The following is a 19,461-nucleotide window of genomic DNA, read 5'->3' as shown; positions in this document are numbered from 1 at the left end:
ATTTATATTTGTAACACATTTACTATGTATAACATTTTTTGATAGTTGAACTGTCACTGTCTTGAAGGGATAGTGTGAGATTTCGGCAATTAAGCCCTTTTTTACTTCCCCATATTCAGATGAAAATGTATGTCTCTGCATGCAGTTTGAAGGAAGTTGAAGGTAGTTTCACAAGCCATTGCTAACTAGCATTAGTGTAATGACTGTTCCCATAGACTTCCAGTTACTTAGCAATTATGTTAACGCTAATTAGAAACTTCCTTCAAACTGCATGCAGAGACTTAACAATGGTAACCATGAGTTCATCTGACTCTGGGTAAATAGAAAAGGGCTTGATTGCCAAAATCTCGCTCTATCCCTTTAAGAGTTATTGATGCTTTGCTCTACCTAAAGCAGTAGATGGCAGCAATGTCTTATTATATTTCAAGGATGAAATGGCCAAATTAGAATTGATAGAGTGCATCTACAGTTGAAGTGGGAGGTTTAAATACACTTAGGTTGGAGTCATTAAAACTCATTTTTCAACCAATCCACACATTTCTTGTTAACAAACTATAGTTTTGGCATGTCAGTTAGGACATCTACTTTGTGCATGACACAAGTCCTTTTTCCAACAATTGGTTACAGACAGATTACTTCACTTATAATTCACTGTATCACAATTCCAGTGGGTCAGAAGTTTACATACACAAGTTGACTGTTCATCCTTGGGAGAAATTTCCAAACGCCTGAAGGTACCACGTTCATCTGTACAAACAATAGTACGCAAGTATAAACACCATGGGACCACGCAGCCATCATACCGCTCAGGAAGGAGACGCGTTCTGTCTCCTATAGATGAACGTACTTTGGTGTGAAAAGTGCAAATCAATCCCAGAAAAACAGCAAAGGACCTTGTGAAGATGCTGGGGGAAACAGGTACAAAATTATCTATATCCACAGTAAAACGAGTCCTATATTGACATAACCTGAAAGGCCGCTCCGCAAGGAAGAAGCCACTGCTCCAAAACTGCCATTAAAAAGCCAGACTACGGTTTGCAACTGCACATAGGGACAAAGATCGTACTTTTTGGAGAAATGTCCTTTGTTCTCATGAAACAAAATTGACCTGTTTGGTCATAATGACCATCGTTATGTTTGGAGGAAAAAGGAGGAAGCTTGCAAGTGAAGCAACCGTGAAGCACGGGGGTGGCAACATCATGTCCCAACCGTGAAGCACGGGGGTGGCAGCATCATGTTGTGGGGGTGCTTTGCTGCAGGAGGAACTGGTGCACTTCACAAAATAGAATATTGAAGCAACATCTCAAGACATCAGTCAGGAAGTTGAAGCTTGGTCGCAAATGGGTCTTCCAAATGAACAATGATCCCAAGCATACTTCCAAAGTTGTGGCAAAATGGCTTAAGTGCAACAAAGTCAAGGTATTGGAGTGGTCATCACAAAGCCAATCCTATAGAACATTTGTGGGCAGAACTGAAAAAGCGTGTGTGAGCAAGGAGGCCTACAAACCTGATTCAGTTACAGCAGCTCTGTCAAGAGGAATGGGACAAAATTCACCCAACTTATTGTGGGAAGCTTGTGGAAGGCTCACAAAATGTTTGACCGAAGTTAAACATTTTAAAGGCAATGCTAACAAATACTGATTGAGTGTATGTAAACTTCTGACCCACTGGGAATGTGATGAAAGCTGAAATAAATCCTTTTCTCTACTATTATTCTGACATTTCACATTCATAAAATGAAGTGGTGATCCTAACTGACCTAAGACAGGGAATTTTTACTATGATTAAATGTCAGGAACTTCCCACTTCAACTGTAAATATTGTTCATGTTGCGAGGCCGCAAGCTGTCCATTTTAGTTCCTAAGCATGGTAATAACTTATCCTCCATCCCTCATGCTGCAGATAACAGTCTTAGATTGCATGGTGGGAGGATTGCAGGCTAGAACAGTGATGAGAAGCAATAATGAGATGTAATGGAACATTATACTCATACTGTACACATAAATCCACCATGGGCATTGTTCATTGTGAGGTAATAAGGAAGTAACTGTTGCAGTAGGACTAATACTACTGTATGCACAGACCAGTTAACCAGAGCTTCTTCCCTAGAGACAACACTCCTGTCTGTATCACTGTACAAATTATAATAACTGCCTTCTGGTATAAATACAGACATGGTTATAGCTTTTTAACTACCCATGCACTTCTTCTGGATATTTCTGTCTGTATAGTGTTTATAGAAGTGTGTGTGTTTATGTGTGTGTGAACATGCATGCATGTGTGTTTGATGACGATGTGGAATGTTTTGGGAGTTGTTAATTTGCATGGACAGTATTGCCAGAATATCTAGAGAAAACAAAAGTCCATTCCTCAGAAAGTCAAACTAGTCACTTACGATTATGGTGATCACACTCCCCATATGGGAGGGGGCGAGAATGAGGGAGAAGAAAGAGAGTGTTTGGTGGAGTGTGTTGTAAAAATGTACTGCTAAATTGGTATTTCTCTCAACAATAAGGCATATTTCAAACAGTTAGGAACCCTTCAGAGATAAGACAGATTTTTTTTACGAACTCTTCCAAAAGCATATAAACCACCGAATAGCAATAGCCACCTGCTTCTTCTGTGAATGGACTAAAGCATTCCGGGGGTATAGATTAAGTGTTTACTAACTGATCTAACTAGAACGATTTAAGAGAAGTCTGGACTGTATCTAAGAGGCACAGGGCAGCCTAAGGACTTGTTTTTGCAAAAACATGGCATGAGAATTTTTTTGCATGTATTCTTCTTTAGGTTATGGAGAGGTTTTCGGTGGGGCCTCAGGCCAATTACCATATATCATAATTCAATTTTTTTTTTTAACAATTGCTTCTGGAGAGAATCTTTGTGACAGCTGTCCCCAACGCTGTTGTCAATACGCAGACAAAGATGCTCATCTGGAAGAAAGAAGAGATCAAAAAAACATGTGGGGGCGAGGAGACCAGAGAGACCAGAATATCCATAGAGATCAGAACCTCTTTTCATCATATTAATCTTTAACCAAGCAAAGCCATCACATATTACAGCTTAATTTCTGAACCAAAAAAACAAGTTTCACATCTAAATTGCCCTCCCAGTTTTCTCTTTCCCTCTTTCAGACAGAGATATAAAACAGCCATTTGCAAAGTAAAAAGCCATGCTAGTCTGGTGTGACAGCGTCTCTCTGTGTTCCTCCGTTGCCCTATTCTGATGGCCGACTTTATCTGAGGGTCCATGCTGAGACGTGAAAGCTACAGCTTAATTCTTATAAGAGACTTCATTATACAGTATATCATATCACCATGACTTGCCCACATTAAGAGCCGCTTTTGGGTGATTTAACACTCCCAGAATGGAGACATTCATTCTCATCTCATGCTATAATGCTTATCTCTCTGAGGAAGAAAGAACCTTTCGGTGTTCATAGTTGATATCACCAGTGATAGGCTTAGCGGCAACATGGTGCTGGCTATTAACAGTACATCAGGCATTCAGTCAGTGCAGGTGGTCCGGAAAGTTCACTTTGATAAAAAATAAATATCCCTAAAACTTCAATTGTCCTGTGTAGGGGATTCACTGTAAATTGAACGTGTATCATTGCGGGTTAATATCTGCATATAGTATGTGTTTAGTACCATGCTACTTTTACTACCATGTCCTTGCCTTCAGAGTAGTTAATGGTGTTGTTTACTTTACATTATGTAAGAGCTTAATGAGGAACATGCATGTTTTAGGCACATAATACCTTTTCACAAATTCACAATTGAATTCAGAACCCTAATTAGTCCTGATATAGATAAATGAGTGAACCTGTCGTTTAATACGTCATTACATCTCCGTAATTAATATCCCCCATGTGATCAACTCGGGGCTATTGTAGCATTAGAACAGGATTCTTATAATAAGATGATCAAACATGTTGTGGACAGTGTACTGTGTACATGTTAAACAAATTGATTGAATCAGACCTGTATTGTGGTAAATCCACATCATTATGACCTTGTATCTTCCCTGCCAACATGTTGTTGTATGTAACTTGTACGACAGTGTCTGAGACCAAGGATGTCCTAATATGGACACCATACAGTTATCTCAGAATCTTAACAGACAAAGTCAGGTAAAAAAAAACTGAATCTGTGCTTAGCTCACTTGACACAAGGAAATAAAACTTTTGCGACCTGCTAAAATATTCAAGCTTAAAGCATTGACCTTGTTAGGAAGATTGTTGCATGTCGTTTTTCCCATGGGAAAATTTTGTTACAGTGTCATGTACACGTTTAAAGTGGTGTTTAAATACAAAACAATTTGACAATACAACTTTCATAACAGTTACATACCAATAAAAAGAGACTAGCCTGCTGGCCTTACTGGGTCGATAGGAACATTAGCCCGAGCTATTTAGGAGAGATATCACACCTGGCACAAATTATTGTCTAGTTCTGTTTTTATTGCCGAGGGGTGCCCTATACCTGTGCCCAGAGTGGAGTAGTTCAAAGTCCGGGTACAGGGGGTGGCTGGGTCTAAAATTATTTTGTGAGCCTTGCGGAGGGCCATGACCTTAAAGATTTCATCCAGGCCTGTCTGTCTGACTCCAAGTACCTTGCTTGCTGAGGTGATAATCCTTCTCAGCATATTTCTCTGGCTGACAGTGGCATTGCCAAACCAACAAACAATACAAAAAGTTAAAATACTCTCAAACTAATGGTTGTCTTTTGTATTGCTTCCACTTCTCAGTGGCTGCTTTGTGTTGTACCACTTCTCAGTTCCCTGCTAGGCAGGGGGTGGCTGCTTTGTGTTGTACCACTTCTCAGTTCCCTGCTGGGCAGGGGATGGCTGATTTGTGTTGTACCACTTCTCAGTTCCCTGCTGGGCAGGGGATGGCTGCTTTGTGTTGTACCACTTCTCAGTTCCCTGCTGGGCAGGGGATGGCTGCTTTGTGGCAGGTTACATATTTCCCTTGCCTTGCTTACCAACTCTTATTCAAAGGGATGTTCATTTCATTTTAGAAAAAAAAGTGCATCTAGGAGTTAACAAAAATACAACATGTATCACATGCAATGCACAACATTGTACAGGTGTATCACTTAACTTTTATACAATATGCTCAAGTAATTGAGTTTACTATAGCAATACACATGGAAACATACTCAAATAAAGGGCAGGCCAGCAAAACATTTATCCAGTCCAGCTAATTAGATAGACAGACTGTCTTGTTGTATGAGATTTGAAGTGGTTTATGGTTCATGAAGGCACCACCTGCTATGACCCCATGATTAAGGGTCTTCCCCCAAATTGCATCAGTTAGCCAGCGTTATCTGGTATTTGTCTTTACAAGATGGTATCGACTTTTGTGACATCATGCAGAAAATGAACTGTCATGTGTGCAAGTGCTGCACTGAATGAACGCTGATAATACCTTCTGAGCCAATGGTAATAAATACTACAGGCCGACGAAGAACAGGCTAGGCAGGCAAAGCACAATCACAATGTCTGGCCTCCTTTGAAATGAGAATGTTAATCTTGTGTGTGGCTTTAAAGGGACATTTAAAAAAGCACCACTCCAACATCAACATATGTGAAAATGGTGCGTTTCTATGTTTTGTAGTAAAAAAGATAGAGGAAGATAAGTGTTTCCAATGACATCATCGGTGTGCATTGTGTGATTTTAACCAATTATGAGCAGGCATTGCCTACTAATTGGTTGATGATGACATTGGAAACACTTAACTTCCTCTATCTTCTTTTCAACAAAACATAGAAACGGGCAATTTTCACATATGTTGGGGTGGTGCTGGAGATGAAGTTGTAAATCGGTGAAATTTCCCTTTAATATGAGTAGCTCACTCCTCATTTGGAAATATATTTTGAACAGAGGTCTCAGTGAAGAAATAAAACATATCAAGCTATTCCAATGCTTGCACGGCCTAGATAATGGGGTCATCATTTTTTCTTTCCACGCGTTGTAGAAATGTGATAGAAAAAACAAAGTGATAGCCAGCTCTGCTTTTGTTGTGCGTAAATGGATATTTAAAGTCAGATTAACATCCAAGAAGTAACATCTAACATGATGGATTTCAAGGAATGTTTTTGGCACGTTCTGGAGGCCATTATATTTCTCCAAGGACATCAGAACAGCAATACAACTAGCTATTAGAACATTGTCTATTTACATGCTGATCTGTTTGGTGGGTTTGATACGGATTCTCACTCAGAATATCGTGGCTCTTTAATTCTTTAATTATAAATGTTACTTTTAATATTCTGTGGCTTTTCAACTTGTATCTGCATAGTACAACAGAAAAACAACTTCCAAAATGCCAAACAAATTATATTTAAAACCACAAAGCATCACGACTCAATCCGATTCCAAGTTAAGGTCATTCATGTTGTTCTTTTGTTTGTGCTGTTTCTGTTTTTTTATGTGTGCTGTTGCAATAGGGACAATTATGCAATAGGGAAGTTTACTTTTCACTAGGGAAGTTTACTTTGCATGACTCATTCTGCAGGGGGACTATTATGGGAAAATAACACAATCAAATCCTAATCAAATAAATGTGTCAGTGTCAGATGTACAATTGTAAATTAAGTCAAAGCTTATCGGTTCAACAACTTTAGAATCTCCAAGGTTGTATTTTACATGGGACAAGAATTACGGCAGATTAAGTGGAGCCATATTTTTCAGATGAAGAGTTTTTAATTTATACTTGAGCTATCAGTTTTTATAGTGATCAATAAGTAACTCCATGCACGTAATCACAACAAATAAGTATTTTATTGATAGTCACATGATGTCTCTGGAAAAATATAAATTCTCAAGTTCACAGGTAGAAGCCAGCACATACTTCCTGTGAATGGTGTGTAGGCTGTTTTAATCTAAATGATGGGGCTCTTAGTGATGACATCAGAGGCTCTGCTGCTGCTCCTGTTTATACAGGCCAGCACTGGTGATAGGTCAGGTACAGTTGTCACCAGCTGTGAGACATGTGACGACCAAGCCACCTGTCTGGTCTCATCTGTAGAACTTGAGAGGGTAGATGCCTTTCCAACACGGTCTTTCACCTGCACCTGTCAAGACGGCTTTGTCGGCAACGGCATCACCTGCTATGACCCCAAGATCTGCGAAAGCGGCTCCTGCTGTCATCAAGGTTACCGCTGGTCCTCTATACTGGGTTGTGTAGACGTTGACGAGTGTTCCCTTCCTGACCAGCCCTGCGCCCCTCAGGTCTGTGAGAACACCCCTGGGTCCTTCAACTGCCTGGTGCCTTCTGACGATAACCTCCGCTCAGTCCAGCACACCAGCCCAAACGTGGACCTCCACTCTGTCCAGTTTATGTGTGGGGACACAGAGTGTCCAGTGGGACAGGACTGTATCAGTATTGGTGGAACATCTCGTTGTGCAGACCCCTGCCAGCACTACTCTGTACTGAATGACACCTGGCGTGCCACCAACTACAGGGGTATAGGGAACTGCGACAAGGATATCAACTTTCGGGGCTGGTATCGCATGTTCCTGGGGGACACCAGTGTTCAGATGCCAGAGAGGTGTGTGCAAAAGCACACATGTGGTACCAATAGCCCGATGTGGCTCACAGATCCCCACCCCCAGCTGTCGGACGGAGTGGTTCAGCGGGGTATCTGTGGGAGCTATGATAGCTGCTGCCAATATAAACAAACCCCAATCCATGTCAAAGCCTGCTATAGAAACTACTATGTCTACAAGTTTGTCAGTCCAACATATTGCACCTTTGCCTACTGTGCAGACGTCAACACTATGGTATGTGCTACCTGTAGAAATGATCAGACTTGTGTGAGTGAGGATAAGATCAACTGGAGATGTGAGAGGAAAGCTCCAGAGCTGGTATGTGGGCGGAGCGTCCTACAGGTGGGTCTCAGCAGAGCTCATCTGGAGGGTGCTGGTTTAAACGCTACCACTGCTCACCTGGCTGACCGGCGCTGCTCCGCCCACGAGGATCGTAATGGCATGGTGTGGTACCAGGTGGAGCGCAGGGAGGGACACTGTGGAAACACAGTGAAGACAAATGGTACTCATGCTGTCTACTCCAACAGCATATTAGTTTATCCAGTAGATGCACGAAATGATTCTCCCCTTAGCTTTCCTTTCTCCTGTATCTATCCTCTGGAGATAGAGAGCAGCCTGGATGTGCCCATCAGACCCCATCTACCAACTGACAATGCAGTTGTCGCAGTCGGTGCCAAGGCCAGAGCCTCCATGTTTCTGTATCGTAACTCCAACTACACAGAGCCTTACCCAGCTGGTCAGGCAGTCACTCTGCTTGTGGGTTCCTCCCTGCATGTGGGCGTGTCCGTAGACGAGTCAGACCCGGAGCTTTTCGTGGTCGTTCTAGACGACTGCTTCACCACGGAATCCCCCAGCCCTGACAACCTCCTTCGATACTACATAATTCAGGACAGCTGTCCAAGCAATCGTACCCACGTGACAGTCGAGGAAAGCGCATCATCCCTCCAGGCTCGCTTCTCTGCTGTGCTGTACGGGGGCTACCGTTACGTCTTCCTGCACTGCCGCCTCAGCCTGTGTAACCACAGAAGCTCACCCTGCTCTCCAGTGTGTTCCAGGAGGAGGTCCCGCTCTGTGGCCAAGTCTGTCTCCCTCAACCCCCTCACCATCGGGCCAATCACCTGGGCCCAGAGTCTGGAATGACCTCCAGCACCTCCACCACCCCTCAACCCCACTGTCAACCCACTGGGCCCTCTCCCTCCCCAGATCTCCATTCCAACCAGCACAACCAATGGTCATGCAAGGGCACCAAATTACTTTCTGCTATTATTGATAATGAATTTATGCAATACAGTGTGTGATTTCATTGTACTGTAAATGTTTTATACACATAGACTTGCATTGCTTTTGAGGACCGATCATTTACTCAGAGTTGTGTTCGTGCCAACCAAACCTGAGTTGCTCAGTGTGTATGCTGCCATTTGACAATGACAATAAATAACTATATGATAAAGAACACATCATTATGTATTTTATCTCTATCTCTCCTCCCCCACTTGCACATAGATACACCCCCCTCTATTTCCCCAGCCTGCAGCCATTTTTCAAAGCCATTTGACATAGACACAACTGTTGCCTGAGGTTTTTTCTTTCACCTTCTTGTAATTCCCAGTTGTATCTGGAAATCTAGAGTAATCTAGAGTCAGTGCGAGGTCTCTGAAGTCATACCTGCAGCCATTTTGGGGCAATCTTGAAGAAAGAGATTGCATCAACCAGCCAGATAATGCAAGTAATGCTACAGTAGGGATGATTTCCGACATAGCTGGGCTACCAGGGTCACCAGGGAGCCCAATCTAAAGGGGGGAGAGAGGAGCCTCTTACATCCGCCAGTAGAGGGAGGAATGATTGCCAGGGGAAGATAATTGTGAGGAGAGTAGCACGAAGCAAAAGCAGTGCCAGGAATTGTATCAGTCGGTGGCCCCTTTACAGACTCTGCCCGTCTCGGATAAGGGGGATATGAAAACTGGCAAGGTGCAGCTGGGAGGGAGAGAATGTCATTATCGTGGGACCCCCACACAACCCCATAACCCTTTCCTCTGCTTTATTTTACTTTCCACTTCATTTTGTGTATGCTCTTTGCTCTGCCCGCTCGCTTGACGAGGTAAACGTGTAAGTCCCCCTGGCTTTTGAAATCAATTTGGGTCCTCGCCGTGTCTCGTACAACACCTGACTTGTCCCTGTGGTGCCCCTCCTTGATGAGGCCTGACTGGCCCCGTGGCGCAGCTCCTTGATGAGACCTGGCTGGCCCTATGGCGTAGCTCCATGAGGAAGCCTGGCAGGGGGCTTTTGGCTGCCCTCCCTATTTTGAAAGGTGGAGGAAGTGATTAACAGTGACGGCACACACACACATGCACGTGTGAACACACAGATCTCTGGTTCACTCATACAGAGGTACCCAGGTTTGAGCTCCATTCCTGTGAGAGATTGTAAAGTAGGTTGTTGATTGAAAAATTGGCCCTTCCTTAAGTAATGATACCTCGCTGGAAATAATTGATTGTTCAGACCCACTTGTGTACTTTGACCTCATACACAACCTGGGTTAACAAGAACTACTGTTACCACAGCAATATTGATTGTCAAAATAATCAAAGTAGGTGCATCCCACTCCGATAAACATGGAGCTATAGTTATTAAAGGATGCTTTACTGTAACAAGTGGGTCAAGGAATGAATTTCAGTGTACTGGAGAAAAGAGGAGACTGGTTAACCAGGAGAAACAGAGCAGAGTGGTTAACCAGGAGAAACAGAGCAGACTGGTTAACCAGGAGAAACAGAGGAGACTGGTTAACCAGGAGAAACAGAGCAGAGTGGTTAACCAGGAGAAACAGAGCAGACTGGTTAACCAGGAGAAACAGAGAAGACTGGTTAACCAGGAGAAACAGAGGAGACTGGTTAACCAGGAGAAACAGAGCAGAGTGGTTAACCAGGAGAAACAGAGCAGACTGGTTAACCAGGAGAAACAGAGCAGACTGGTTAACCAGGAGAAACAGAGCAGAGTGGTTAACCAGGAGAAACAGAGCAGACTGGTTAACCAGGAGAAACAGAGCAGACGTATTGTGTACTGATATATACATAACAGTACAAAGTACACACTGTGGATTGTTTATATTCAGTAAAAAACATTTGTTTTCTTGCCACAGACATTCACCTGTAATTAACAAAAAGTGGAGCTCCTCGTTCCGGTTCCACTCCTTGTTCTAGAATCTCTTAATCCCTTCTCTTAACATGTATGGACCCAGAACTTAAATCTAGAGGCTGACCAATTAGTTAACAGAGATTATTCTTGGATGTGTCACTTTTAACCCTTCACCCTTCACCTCATCTCTTAGTGCACATACTGACATATGGTAAGCTTGTGTGCTCAGAAAGATGACAATCAAATTAAATGTGAAATGATCAATATTGTTGAGGCATTTCACTGAAAAGCACTCATAGCCAACTAAGTTACGGATAGAAGAAAATGGAATGTAGGCTACCATAGTGCTGCACACTAAAAATATGACCTTGTTTACCATGGATTCGTACATTTCTATTACCCTCAGTTTCTGAGTGCTGCAGAATGTACAAAGTGCCAGGATTAGTGTGAGGCCTGATGATCGGTCCTCAAAAGACTGGCAAAAGCCTTACTTTGAGTTGACGTGGGAGATGTCCTCACTGGGTCCAGAACTACTCAATGTGACATCAAGAAGCAGAAAGTAAAGAAAATCTGTCCTTAAAACCTGTTTGGGCTAGGGGGCAGTATTGAGAATTTTGGAAAAAATATGTGCCCATTTTTAACTGCCTCCTACACCAACTCAGAAGCTAGAATATGCATATTATTGTTCAGGTTTGGATAGAAAACACTCTGAATTTTCTAAAACTGTTTGAATGGTGTCTGTGAGTATAACAGAACTCCTATGGCAGGCAAAAACCTGACAAGGTTTCATGCAGGAAGTACCCTGTCTGACAAGGAGTCGTGCGTCTTGCATCAGTTTATTGAAAAGTAAGGATCTTAGCTGTAACGTGACAATTCCCAGGGCTACGATAGGCTCTCAGAACCCGGGAAATACCTGAAGGTTGACGAGGCAGCCTCAGGCTGAAACACATTATCGCCTTTGGTAAGTGGCGGATCAGAGGACCTTTGAATGAGGCGCGTGCACGATTCGCTCCTGAGGAGAAATTTAATTCGGCTGTTTAGGCTCAATGCATATTCCCGGTCGGAATATTATCGCTTTTCTACGAGATAAATGGCATAAAAATTGGTTTTAAACAGCAGTTGACATGCTTCGAAGTAGGGTAATGGAATATTTAGATTTTTTTTGTCACGCCAATGCGCCATGCACGAGACCGTGATGTAGCATTCTGATAGTGTCTAGAACTCACGAACAAAACGTCGCTGTTTGGATATAACGATGGATTATTTGGGACCAAACCAACATTTGTTATTGAAGTAGAAGTCCTGGCAGTGTATTCTGACGAAGAACAAGCAAGGTAAGAACATTTTTCTTATAGGAAATGTGATTTTGGTGGAGGCTGACCTGGGTGGGTGTCTAAATAGCTAGCCCTGTGATGCCGGGCTATGTACTTAGATTACTGCAAAATGTGCTTCATCCGAAAAGCTATTTTAAAATCGGACATATCGAGTGCATAGAGGAGTAATGTATCTATAATTCTTAAAATAATTGTTATGCTTTTTGTGAACGTTTATCGTGAGTAATTTAGCAAACTGTCAGTAAATTCCCCGGAGGTTTGCGGGGGTTATGCTTTTTCTGAACGTCACATGCTAATGTAAAAAGCTGTTTTTTGATATAAATATGAACTTGATTGAACAGACATGCATGTATTGTATAACACAATGTCCTAGGTGTGTCATCTGATGAAGATCATAAAAGGTTAGTGCTGCATTTAGCTGTGGTTTGGGTTTATGTGACATGATATGCTAGCTTGAAAATGGGTGTCTGATTATTTCTGGCTGGGCACTCTGCTGACATAATCTAATGTTTTGCTTTCGTTGTAAAGCCTTTTTGAAATCGGACAGTGGGGTTAGATTAACGAGATTCTTGTCTTTAAATAGCTGTAAAATAGTCATATGTTTGAGAAATTGAAGTAATAGTATTTCTAACGATTCAAAAATCGCGCCACTGGATTTCAGTGGCTGTTACGTAGGTGGGACGAGTTCGTCCCACATGCGCCAGAGAGGTTTAACAACCTGTTGAGGCCACGGGTTAGCAATGAACCCTGAGACGGGATAGCTAGCAAGGCTGGAAATTCAAAACATCAAAAATCTAATAATTTCAATTTCTCAAACAATCAACTATTTTACACCATTTAAAAGATAAACATCTCCTTAATCTAACCACATTGTTCGATTTTCAAAGAGGCTTTACGGCAAAAGCATAAAGTTAGATTATGTTAGGACAGTACATAGCCACAAAAGTACAAACATCCATTTTCAATTCAAGGTCAGGCGTCACCAAAAGCAGAAACCAGCTAAAATTATGCACCAACCTTTGACAATCTCCATCAGATGACACTCCTAGGACATTATGTTATACAATACATGCATTTTTTGTTCCATCAAGTTCATATTTATATCCAAAAACTGCATTTTACAGTAGCGGTGAAATTCTGATTTTTTTCTTCTCTGAAATGCTTCCGGTGAACAACGTTACAATTTTCAAAATTACTATTCGAAAACATTGGTAAATTATAATATTGTCATTCAAATAATTATAGTTTAACATTTCGTAAATGATACTGTCTTGCCAGATTTCAAAATAACTTTACTGGGAAATCACAAGTTGCAATAAACCGGGTGCTGTGCTAAGAACAATAAGCTAGCCTAATTAGCTTAGCATCATCTTGTAACCATGTAATATCAATAATACTATTGTCAATAATCCATTACCTTTGATTATCTTCATCCATTGGCAGTTCCAGGAATTCCAGGTCCACAACAAATGTGGTTTCTTTTGACAAAGTTCATAATTGATGTCCAAATAACTCCAAGTTGTTCCATGTTGTTAGCGCTTCGGTGGCTACTAAAAAGTAGCGCGGGGGGGTGTGTGAAGTCACGGCAAAAAGTTAAAAAAGTTACAAAAATAATCTATTTACGTTTGTTCAAACATGTCAAACGTTGTTTAGCATCAATCTTTAGAGCCATTTTTAACGTGAAACATCAGTAATGTTTCAACCCGACTTCACCTGTGTCTAGAAAAAGTTTTTTTTAAATGTCTCGTGTCTCATGATTGCGCAGGTGCAGGCCATAATGGAAGTGACGACATCCCACGGACGTCAACTTCAATGCATTCTAATTTGCTCCCTGTTAATCATAGAAGCTTCAAACAACTTTATAAAGATCGCTGACATCTAGTGGAAGCCGTAGGAGTTGCGAACTGAATCCTTTCTCACTATGGTATCTAATAAACAATGACACTAAATAGTACAGCCACAAAATTCTCATTTTTTAAAAATCTATTTTTCTCAGGTTTTTGCCTGCAATATGAGTTTTGTTATACTTACAGACACCATTCAAACTGTTTTCGAAAATTCAGAGTGTTTTCTATCCGAATGTGTTAATAATATGCATATCCTAGCTTCTGAGTTGGTGTAGGAGGCAGTTAAAAATGGGCACATATTTTTTTCAAAATTCTCAATACTGCCACCGTGGCCCGTAGAGGTTTTAACGGTCTTTATTTACTGCTATAGTTGTGACAGAATGCAGCCAGCGTGATTCCATTCATTTGTAATTAGAAGAAACTAAACACAAATATTTAATGACATGTGCCCCTGCCAGTTAAATCAGTTTCATGAGGGGAATTTTAATTCAGACTTTTCGGGATACGATTGCGCCCCTCAGCGCTTTTGTTAAAGATTGATTCATGGTATATTTGGTGCAAGAGGGTAGGGACAACATACTAATCTTTTGCATCAAGAATGTGTACATTACTTTACAAATTACAGACACTGTCAGTAGGACTGTTCAAAAAAAAGTATTATCCAACTTTAACTTGTTCAAGTCTGGCCAATTAAAATGTGAAACCTTTCATGTTGTCATGGTTCTCTGGAGGTGCTACTATGTTGGCTGCCTTGTGCTTTGCAATAGGAGAGTATATACTTGCAATGGTTAATTCATGGGTAAGCCCACTGCGCATTGGCTTTTTTGGATTATGTTTGCTTTCACCTGGCAGACTCCTCTTAAGACTCACCCCTCTGAACCCGGCTGTCTTGAGTGGCAGCTGAGCACGTCCTGCAAGCCCCCATAATCCTTCACTCTGCTTCCGTCTGATGTCATCTTTTTCGTAGGATAAACACTGGTGCCCCCAGGGCTTCCCGATAAGAAACTCTTCTGAGAATGAAGACTAGGATTAGATTCTTTCACTTCCCCACCCTGGAACTAAAAAGCTAAATATCAGCATTTATTTATAGCCGCAAAACCCCTTGGCAATTAGTTACCCTCTGAAGCAAAACACACTGCCACATCTTCAAGTAGAAGAGAAGATACATATATATATTTCAGCCGGCATCTCACATTAAATAAATTGGGTGTGCTTAAAAAGATTTGCTTACAGTAGTTAAAGTTGCCATACTTGAATTGTGCAACAGATGGTGCCTGGTACTTTGTGTTGTTGATCCATGTCTATGCCACTTAAGTCGCTTTAGAGAAAAGAAAAAAAAAACAACAATGAAATGCATTTGTCGAGCAGCACATTTTGTTGTGTCTCAAAGCACTTCATGTCTTAAGTAGATTACTCACTTCATCCACCACCAACGTGTAGCTGTCCCAATATGGACACTGTGCGCATGCTAACCACTGCCACCAACCTCCAGTGACTATACATGTACTGTTTAGCCAATATGCTAGCACGTGCATGTAAGAAAACCTCCAGTGGCTATACATGTACTGTTTAGCCAATATGCTAGCACGTGCAAGTAAGAAAACCTCCAGTGGCTATACATGTACTGTTTAGCCAATATGCTAGCACGTGCATGTAAGAAAACCTCCAGTGACTATACATGTACTGTTTAGCCAATATGCTAGCACGTGCATGTAAGAAAACCTCCAGTGGCTATACATGTACTGTTTAGCCAATATGCTAGCACGTGCATGTAAGAAAACCTCCAGTGACTATACATGTACTGTTTAGCCAATATGCTAGCACGTGCATGTAAGAAAACCTCCAGTGGCTATACATGTACTGTTTAGCCAATATGCTAGCACGTGGATGTAAGAAAACCTCCAGTGGCTATACATGTACTGTTTAGCCAATATGCTAGCACGTGCATGTAAGAAAACCTCCAGTGACTATACATGTACTGTTTAGCCAATATGCTAGCACGTGGATGTAAGAAAACCTCCAGTGGCTATACATTATCCTATCCCTAAACGTAACCTTTACCCTAGCCTTAACCCTTACCCTAACCCTTATTTTAAACCCAACCCTAACTGTAACCGTAACCTTAGCAAGCAGTTGCTTATCAACAGATAGTGAGTTGACAGTATGACCTTCTACATCGGACTATCCAAATAAAGTGTGACCTTCTTCCAGGCCATAATCTAACATGAAACGCCGACCTCATTTCAAAAACTTTAGCTCGACTTAATTCAGCTTATCTGCTGCAATAGAATAGTCACAAAACTGTAAAACCCGCTTATTTGGCACTCCAGGCAGGTTAAAGCAAACGCTAGATCTATTTGAACGATTTCAAATAGTACTTGAACCCAGGTCTGGTGAAACGCCACAATGTTTTTTTTCTTCATTCTTCCTCTTTCATCACTGTAAAATAGAATGATTTGCATATCTCGGGAGGTGTCCCCGCTGAGATTTTCTGTGTGTTATCTGTACAAAATTTCCCTCAGTGCACTTTTAATCAGTCAACAGATAAGGGCGGGATTCTTGTGAAAAAATTAACGGAATACAAAAAAAGTTAATGAGGTTTTTCCTGCACTACACCTCTAGAGGAATGGGTCCACTTAACTGCAATGTCATTACCCAGGAATTAAATGGGGACGGTTGTTTTGCAATGCAATCTATTTAGACTTTAATTGCATGTGAACGGTTCTCCCTACAACAAGGGAGCGAAGGCTCTGCGTGTGACCAGATATTCCAACCCGTCCAGGAGTTTGAGCTGTTCTCTATTTTTGTAACGAGGAAGGATTTTTTTTGTTACATTGTGGGGGGCTAAAGCGCTTGCGTGTCATCAACCTCAGGCAAACAGATATTGGATGTAACCTAACAACGTTCCTTTTTAGTGTCAGTATAACTTTTTTTAATGTTGATTTCATTTTTTACTTTTATCTTTGACCGTCATTCTATCCCCCGCCCAGCAACTTCACTCCCACTTGTCTCCAGTTCCACATCCCAACCCTCAGCTTCCCTCAGCTTCCCTCAGCTTCTCAGCTTCTCAGCTTCCCTCAGCCCATGCAGAATAGGTGGTTGGAGTTTGTTGGTCCCCAGTGCAGTGGTAGCTAGACCATAGACTTCTGGTTATGTATCTGGTTGTACTGAGTTACAGTTCATATAAGGAAATCTATCAATTGAAATGAACTCTTGAGGCCCTAATCTATGGATTTCACATGACTGTGAATACAGAAATGCCTCTGTTGGTCACAGATACCCCCCCCCCCCAAAAAAAAAGTAGGGGCGTTGATCAGAAAACCAGTCAGTATCTGGTATGACCACCATTTGCCTCATGCAGCGCGATACATCACCTTCTCATAGAGTGGATCAGGCTGTTGATTGTGTCCTGTGAAAAGTTGTCCCACTCCTCTTCGGTGATTAAGCGAACTTGCTGGGTATTGATGGGAACTGAAACATGCTGTCGTACACGTCGATGCAGAGTATCCCAAACATTCTCAATGGGTGACATGTCTGGTGAGTAGGCAGGCCATGGAAGAACTGGGACATTTTTAGCTTCCAGGAATTTATACAGATCCTTGCGACATGGGGCCGTGCATTATCATGCTGAAACATGAGGTGATGGCGGTGGATGAATGGCACGCAATGGCCTCAGGATCTCGTCACGGTATGTCTGTACAATCCAATTGACATCGATAAAATGCAATTGTGTTCATTGTCTGTAGTGCCTGCCCATACCATAACCCCACTGCCACCATGGGGCACTATGTTCACAACGTTGACATCAACAAACCGCTTGCCCACAGTACAGTTGAAACCGGGATTCATCTGTGAAGAGCACATTTCTCCAGCGTGCCAGTGTCCATTGAAGGTGAGCATTTGCCCACTGAAGATGGTTATGGCGCTGAACTGCAGTCAGGTCAAGACCCTGGTGAGGACGACAAGCACACAGACGAGCTTCCCTGATAATGCTTCTGACAGTTTGTGCAGAACACCTTCGGTTGTGCAAACCCACAGTTTCATCAGCTGTCCACGTGCCTGGTCTCAGACCATCCCCCAGGTGAAGAAGCTGGATGTGGAGGTCCTGGTCTGATGTGGTTACACATGGTCTGCGGTTGTGAGACTGGTTGGACGTACTGCCAAATTCTCTAAAACAACATTAAAGGCGGATTATGGTAGAGAAATTACCATTAAATTATCTGGCAACAGCTCTGGTGAACATTCCTGCTGTCAGCATGCCAATTGCATGCTCCCTCAGAACTTGAGACATCTGTGGCATTTTGCTGTGTAACAAAACTACACATTTTAGGGTGGCCTTTTATTGTCCCCAGCTTCTTGATAGGCCACACCTGTCAGGTGGATGGATTATCTTGTCAATGGAGAAATGCTCATTAACAGTGACGTAAACAAACGTGTGCACAGCATCTTAGAGAAAAAGCTTTTTGTGCGTATGGAACATTTATGGGATCTTTTATTTCAGCTCATGAAACATGGGACCAACACTTTACATGTTGCATTTATATTTTTGTTCAGTATATATTTGAGCATTTGTTTTCAAAAATACACAGCTTGATAGACTTGTAGACTATTTCCACAGCCAAGTAGATACAACTATTCACAAAGGAAGGGAGAGAGAGAGACACAGCTGCAAGTGAGCTCTCACATTTTTCAACATGTTGGAGTTAGATAAACTTGGATTTTTCGGCAGGGACATATACAGGATGCTACCCTCCACAGCATAACCTTCACTCCAGATCAAAACTCCAGACCTACAACCTAATTTTGGACAAAATTACCTGGAAAGATTACTACTACCAAGGATTCCTTTTTCCATGATATACAGAGGGTGCTCTAGCAAACAAAGAGCAGAGACCTGAGGACACCATCCAACCTGGAACTGAGACAGACCAGATACAACTTCAATTTGCACTGAGGAGTGAAGTGAGCGGTGTCGAAGCCTTTGAGGCCAACAAATGGCAGGAGTCTCACAAGCTACCCCACCCAAATCCAGAGGTCTTTGAAGTCCTCTCCCGCTGTTCAGAGACCATCCACTGGCATTTTCTACAATAAATCTGCCTATAGAAATAAAAGCTTCTCCCAAGTGGCTGTGACACCTACTCCCGTTGCCTGCTGCACTGCTGCACTGCTGCTTGGATTCCACCTGGCGATCTGACCACCGTCTGCCCTAGCTTGTCTCGCCCTGTCTGGTACTGGTACCCCCACCACATTCCCCCTCTCCCGAGCTTTTGCTTGCCTCCAGCAAACAGGCACTGCTGGGGTGAGTAACTCTGAATGTACAATGGCTAGCCCCAAGTCGTTATATTTGTTTTCTTGTGCATTTTGCTATTTTACTATTTGCCTCATGACTCCTGCATGCTTTGTTGACTATGAACTTTCTTGTTTACCCAACCGTGGGACAGACTATGTTGGTTCCCACACTCGGGACTCTGACTCTTGTATTCATGTTACCTGATGAAATTGCTGTACAATATGATCTAACGCACATTCAAATGTCATAAATTAACACTGCAGAGCTCTGCCTGTCTTGCGCCGTGCCTTTATTGTATTACTG

At 42.2% G+C, this 19,461-nt stretch overlaps 1 protein-coding gene across 1 annotated transcript; it reads left to right on the top strand.

The window, feature by feature from the left end:
- The first annotated feature begins 6,815 nt into the window (after positions 1–6,815).
- Positions 6,816–9,010, top strand: LOC115170925 (uromodulin-like). The gene has a single exon (XM_029727310.1). The coding sequence runs from the start codon at positions 6,893–6,895 to the stop codon at positions 8,693–8,695; it is 1,803 nt and encodes a 600-aa protein (XP_029583170.1). The 5' UTR covers positions 6,816–6,892; the 3' UTR covers positions 8,696–9,010.
- The last annotated feature ends 10,451 nt before the right edge of the window (positions 9,011–19,461 follow it).

This window comes from Salmo trutta, chromosome 3 (assembly GCF_901001165.1).
Source record: "Salmo trutta chromosome 3, fSalTru1.1, whole genome shotgun sequence".
In the NCBI taxonomy this organism is placed as follows: domain Eukaryota; kingdom Metazoa; phylum Chordata; class Actinopteri; order Salmoniformes; family Salmonidae; genus Salmo; species Salmo trutta.
This window is presented reverse-complemented; position numbering and strand designations above follow the sequence as displayed.

Excerpts from the sequence above, each read along its gene's own strand:
- LOC115170925 (XM_029727310.1), top strand. The coding sequence starts at position 6,893 with ATGATGGGGCTCTTAGTGATGACATCAGAGGCTCTGCTGCTGCTCCTG.